Genomic DNA, 6,046 nt, shown 5'->3' on the forward strand with positions numbered 1-6,046 from the left:
CGGCCGAACCACGTCGATCTACCAATGATATACAATTGGAATGGATAAAAACAGGGTTCGGCAACCTATGGCATGTCTTCCAAATGCCGAACATTTCAGTGGCACTCTGATTGAATAGAGAAGTATATGATTTTCATTCAAATTTGTAATAGAGAATATGATTTTCATTCAAATTTCAACGAAGGCCGTGGTACATTAAAAGCGAAATTCTTGTTCGTATATTTCGTATACAGCGCAAACCTTTACGCATCGAGTCGCTATCTACATGTTATGCAAGCGCTTTACATGTAAAAACATAATTCAATTAACAACTTAACTTCAAAATTATACATTCAGAACAGTGTCTTTCTGTATATAGAATAGAAAAAGTAAAATAATAAAAATTCAAAAATAAGTTTAAAAAAACACACAAGACATAGAGTTACTCTATTGGTTTCCGCACATGCGTTTCTTAAATATAAAAGCTATTCCATCGTTCTGTGTTTCCAATTATCCTTACGTTAAAAAACATGCGCAGTTACGCATTGTCAATATTATCAAAATATAACAATCAAGAAATTACATTGTTTTGGTGCATTGTTGTTTTTATGGTTAAAATTTCAAGTTTGAATTAAACAACTAAATTTAATAACTAAATGAAAATAATTAAAAAACACGATGGTAAGTGAAATAATTCATTTCATCTGTATAATACATCTTGAATTTCCCAAAATGTTTTATTATACATTCACAATATAATATAAACTTTGAATTTTAATATCATATCGAAGATAAAGAACACATTATAAGAATATTAACATTATATTTTAATCTATAACATTGATTTATATTATCGTGAATAATTTTTATTTACGTTTTTCAATAATTATTTATATTTATTCAACGAATTATTTTAAAAGGACGGTAAACATCAATGCCCGACCTGCGGAAAGAATTGTCGTCATAAACAACATTTAAAAAATCACATGCGAAGTCACACGGGTGAAAAGCCGTATAAATGCAATTTGTGCGGAAAAAGATTTTCGCAGAAGAGCAATTTAACATCGCACATGACGGTGCATTTCGATGAAAGACCATTCAAGTGCGATTATTGTGAAGATAGCTTTAAACGGAAAAATGATTTAAAACAACACACGTTTTCATGTCATCCTAACGAAGTTTTATCCAACGTAAATACTACGAAAATTTTCTATATTATTAATATTATATTTCGATAGATATGGCGATAAAGTTTATAAAATTAACAAATAAAATATCTTTTATATTACCAAATATAATTATATCGGGTAATATAAAACATGTAATTCATTTTATAAACATTAGTCACTAAATCTGCACTAATTTACAGAAACCAAGCGTAAAATAATAAAAGTGATAAGTGATTTTAATTAATGTCTTTATTTTTTAAATTTTCAGAAAACTCTTCGCTTTTTTTTACGGGTTTAAAACTTCATTCAAAAATTATAAATTAAATAAGTTTGCTTGCATTTTTGAGTAAAATAATTGTCGCGAATCACAATGCGACAACAAATAACTTCAAATCCTTTATGAAATCGGAATTACTACTCATAATAGATTTATTAGTGCATATATTGTGAACTTATTAATCAATCCATAATTAGATTCCGTTGAATGATCCGAAAATAACAAGACGTACATGTCCTGTTTGCATGCAATTTTATCCAACTCTAGTTGCTTTAAGAAGACACATGAGAATTCACACCGGACAACTGCCATTTTCATGTAACATTTGCAACGAAAAATTCAGATGCAAATTTCAATTAAACGAGCACAATCGAAAGTTTCATCCGGGAGAAGAAACTCCAACCTGTTTACAGGTAAGTGTACAAGTGTTTATAATGAGTGATCGTTTATCAAATATAGTAAAACCTCGATTAACGGACTAATTCTGGCCAGGGAATGCCTTTTAAAGCAGAATGGTCGTTATGTAATAAAGTAGGTTTTCCGAATCCATAGGTTAAAAAATGGACAAATTAATTTGTTTACATTATTTACTTGTCTAAATATGTTTGTGTAATTAAAATTATGTATGCCCGAGAAGATTAATTCTACAGAAAATTTTAGATATACAACAAAATATAAGTCTTGAGCAAACTGTGTACTGCAAATCTTCAAAACGTTTTCCTAAACATGATTTCAGAACATTTTAAGTGTTCTTAAAAGTGTTCCAATACACCTTTAGCTATCAGGACACAATACTAATTTCATAAGTACACGAATTCTAAATTTATGAAGTGAATCCTTAAACCGTTGTATATAAGAGATTCCAATTCTAATGTAAAATAACGTCAGTTAAAATTAGATTTATAAATTTTCCTTTTAACTTTCATCTTGGGGCCTATATATCCAGCAAACACTTGGCTTTTTCTAATAAATTTCTCAAAAATTAATTGCATTCATTTGCATCCTGTATCTTAAAGATACATGGCCCAATTCACGTCACAATACTTTAGCGTTTAATAGAAAGTTAAAGTATGATATTCAGAATGAAATTAATTATTTTTAACATAAAAATCAAATATAAGTCTTTATTTTATACATATTGTTAGTTATGGTTTCACATTAGACTGAAGTTTCAACTTACCCCATGTTGTTTCAATATACTGCTGGCACGAGGTAAATTAAAACATTTTTATCTAAGAAATTATTTTATCTAAAAATACTGTTTATAAACCTTAAAAAAATAATTCATAATGACTGGCAACTAATTGCCACATCTGATGACATAATCTTTAACATGCGAACATTAATGGTTATTTTATAAAAAAAATCAAAACATGTGCTATTGCAATCTGCCCCAGCTTATCTGTACAAGCCGTTACTAACACGTAAAACAAAACAAAAGGTAGAACTTGGGCTATCTTTAGATAGATACCGAAGAAGACAGCGAGAGAAAATAAAAATAAACAATTATGGAAAAAATTCCAATGTTATTGGGTCCACAGTGTAAATAGGATTTTAGCGGATTAACGGTTTGCGATTGGTTTACTTCCTCTTTCGCTTCCCAATCGGTTTCTACTCTGTTTACGTGTGTAACCAGATCGGCAAGAAGGATCGATGGTCCGAATACAATTTGACATCTCATTTCCACTCTGTTTGAGAATATTTTTAGGAATGAATTTTAAGCAAATATTCGATTATTAGAATAAATAATAATAATAATATGACTTAATAAAATTATTCCACACCAAAACCAATGTGTTTTATAAAGTTTTTAAAGGTTTATAAATTTTGTGAAAATAGTGCTTAAATAAACATATTTTTTAAAAATAAGCCAGGACCATTTAAGAAAAACTTCTCTAGACAATACATACAATATGTGTGTTTCTAATCGGTCCTTTCAAGCACAGTTAGGGGATATGACAATTCCACGGCAGAGTCGGTCTTTTATTTGAAACATATTTTTAAGTTGATATACGAAAGTATTTATAAAACAGGAATATGACTGAGATCTATAACTATACCCTTAATATTATATAAATGCCTGCTTATTTTGAAGATAAAACGCTGAGTAAGAAAGTATTAATTGAATACTAAAAAGTCGCCATAATTATAATTATAATTATAATTAGCGAAAAGTCGCCATAATTATAACAGGCTGCAGTGTGACTGTTGTGTGTGATTGTCCGGAGTCTAGATGCAACCTGTTAAACTCTTCCGAAGTTTTACAATTAGTTCGTGTCTTCATCATCAATATTACATCACTAAATGTTTTTTATTCCTGAAAATGTTATCATCTGTAATAGATTAAACACTATTCAACACAGATGTTATGAATGTGTACGTGCTAAGTACCATAAAGATACGTGCAGTACAGCTTTTTTGGTACCATCAAATCAATGTCAACCATGCAAATAAATTGCGATTCGATTTTATTTTCTGACATAATTTGCTTTGATAACATTACTTTACTAAAAAGCACCCAGATTTGTTAACCATTATTGTTAGAATTATTAAATACAAAAAATTAGTTAAAATTGTGAATTTCTTTTGAAATTTTAGAAACATTGTAAAATGATTCATGTTAATTAGCTTAAAAATTTTAACACTTATAGCATTACAATTAATACAGTGTATAATTACCTGAAATTATTTTTATGCAATCTACATTTTAGTAAATTATATACAGTTACGTTATTAATATTATTTACTTCCAGAAAAGTACAGAATACGTGCAACAAGAGCAGCAAGTATCATTTGAAAAACCATCAACAAGTTTTCAAACAGCAGAGACAATAGAGTGTGAAGAAATTTTTTCAGAAGAGACTCATTTTACTTCAAAAGAAAGTGAAGAATTCCTTGCAAACGTAGACGTCGATTTAGAAATTATTCAGTTGGAATCATCCTCACAAGTGGAATTATTGCCAGAATTGGATGTTGGAGAAAGTGAATTTGAATGTCCGTTCTGTCATGAACAATTTTTCGACGATGTTTCACTAAAAGAACACAAAAGAAAATTTCATCAATTCGATTAATAAATTCTGGACAACTAGGTTTGAAAATACATTAATTTAAAGATGTCAGATTATTAACATTTCGATATTTAATAACAATTAATTAAACATACAATTAATTAAATTAATAGCGAAAATAATCTGATGTAAAGTTCATAAAATTTGAAAGAAACCAAAGTTCGAAAGTCATTCTAACAGATTTATTGCTTCACGAAAATTAAAAGACCTAGACATCGACATTTTCTTATATTTGTGAAATTGATGAGCTTTAATTGAATAAATTTTCATTTAAAGAATTAAACATTTTTGGCAATTTTATGTCTATTTGAAGATAATTATGTTTTGTACTTTATTTACGGCATCAGCCATAAGCTTTCTTTCTTTCGAGTGTCCAAAACAAAGCTCAAATACATAATAACAGAATACAAAACAATACAAGTAAAAAATTAGGAGGTCGTACCTTGGGCTTAGACTTTGAAGTGAAGGATAAGGGTACGGAAAGAGGGAAGAGGAAGTAGGGAGAAGTGGGAAGTAAGTCACTTGAGCAGGATCCGTTACTGGTCAACAAAAAAATTCACATACACAATGTGAGTCACAGCCCAGCTGAATATAGATATTAGACTTACATGATAGGCAGCGCAATTAAATGACAACAGCATAAAAAAGCGCGACTTGTGGCAAAACAGGACTAAATGCATGGTGAAAACACAATGCTACCCGGCAAGAACAGAACAGGCACACACGTAACAATTTTTTCCCCTACACCCGGATTTACCTATCCAGGGGCCCTGGGCACAAATTCGGTGGGGCCCCCTTTAAGAATAGGCAAATTTCATGATTTAGAAAATTTACACAAAATACTGTACTTTCGACTAGATTTCAACTAGGAAGTTGTAAATTTCATTTAAAAATAAGGTTATTGTAAACATACGTATATTTTATTGTGTAAAACTAATTATTTTAATTTAATTGAAAAATACCTATGTAAAAATTTTTTCTCGAAATTTTCCGATGTTTCATAGGTTTTTTCCCGGGTTTGGTTTTCTTTGCCTGTGGCCCTCATGATTAGGCCACACTAGGCTGTCGCAGTAATAGAGAAAAAAATTATGTTTAAACATAGTTTCGTAGGGGCCCCTATTATGTGGGGGCCGTGGACACCGGCTCCAAATGTCCCTATGTAAATCCGGCCCTGCCTACACCTGACTCGTGACAGAGGTGTAAAAATAGGGCCGTATTACCTTTAAATTTATATAAATTTTAATTAAATTCGAACAATATTTCTAAATTTTAAACGCAACTTTATAATGTAACGAGGATGCTTCCGCTTGGAACTTTCTTGACAACGAAAAACGGAACTTACTAATTTTTCATTTTCGCATCCCCATCTTTAAAACAATGTTTATTCTAATATATCGTTAAAGAAATACATTCTGGTTAATGTCATGATACGTGGAATTAATTGTATAATCTAGGGATTGTAAGAATTATGTAAGGAAAGGACTAATTTAACTTTTTGCTAATGTAAATAAGGGAGGAAATACCCCCTTCTGTTAAAGAGGATGTTTGACAAC

The 6,046-nt window shown here is 30.1% G+C and overlaps 1 protein-coding gene across 1 annotated transcript; it reads left to right on the plus strand.

The window, feature by feature from the left end:
* Positions 1 to 965: 965 nt before the first annotated feature.
* On the plus strand, positions 966 to 4,496 carry LOC136972523 (zinc finger protein 568-like). The gene is made up of 3 exons (XM_067267109.1): positions 966 to 1,169; positions 1,623 to 1,838; positions 4,179 to 4,496. Exons 1-3 carry the CDS (start codon positions 966 to 968, stop codon positions 4,494 to 4,496), a joined length of 738 nt encoding a protein of 245 aa, XP_067123210.1.
* The last annotated feature ends 1,550 nt before the right edge of the window (positions 4,497 to 6,046 follow it).

The sequence above is a fragment of the Centruroides vittatus genome, unplaced genomic scaffold (assembly GCF_030686945.1).
Source record: "Centruroides vittatus isolate TY-2023 unplaced genomic scaffold, ASM3068694v2 contig_2953, whole genome shotgun sequence".
Taxonomy (NCBI): Eukaryota; Metazoa; Arthropoda; class Arachnida; order Scorpiones; family Buthidae; genus Centruroides; species Centruroides vittatus.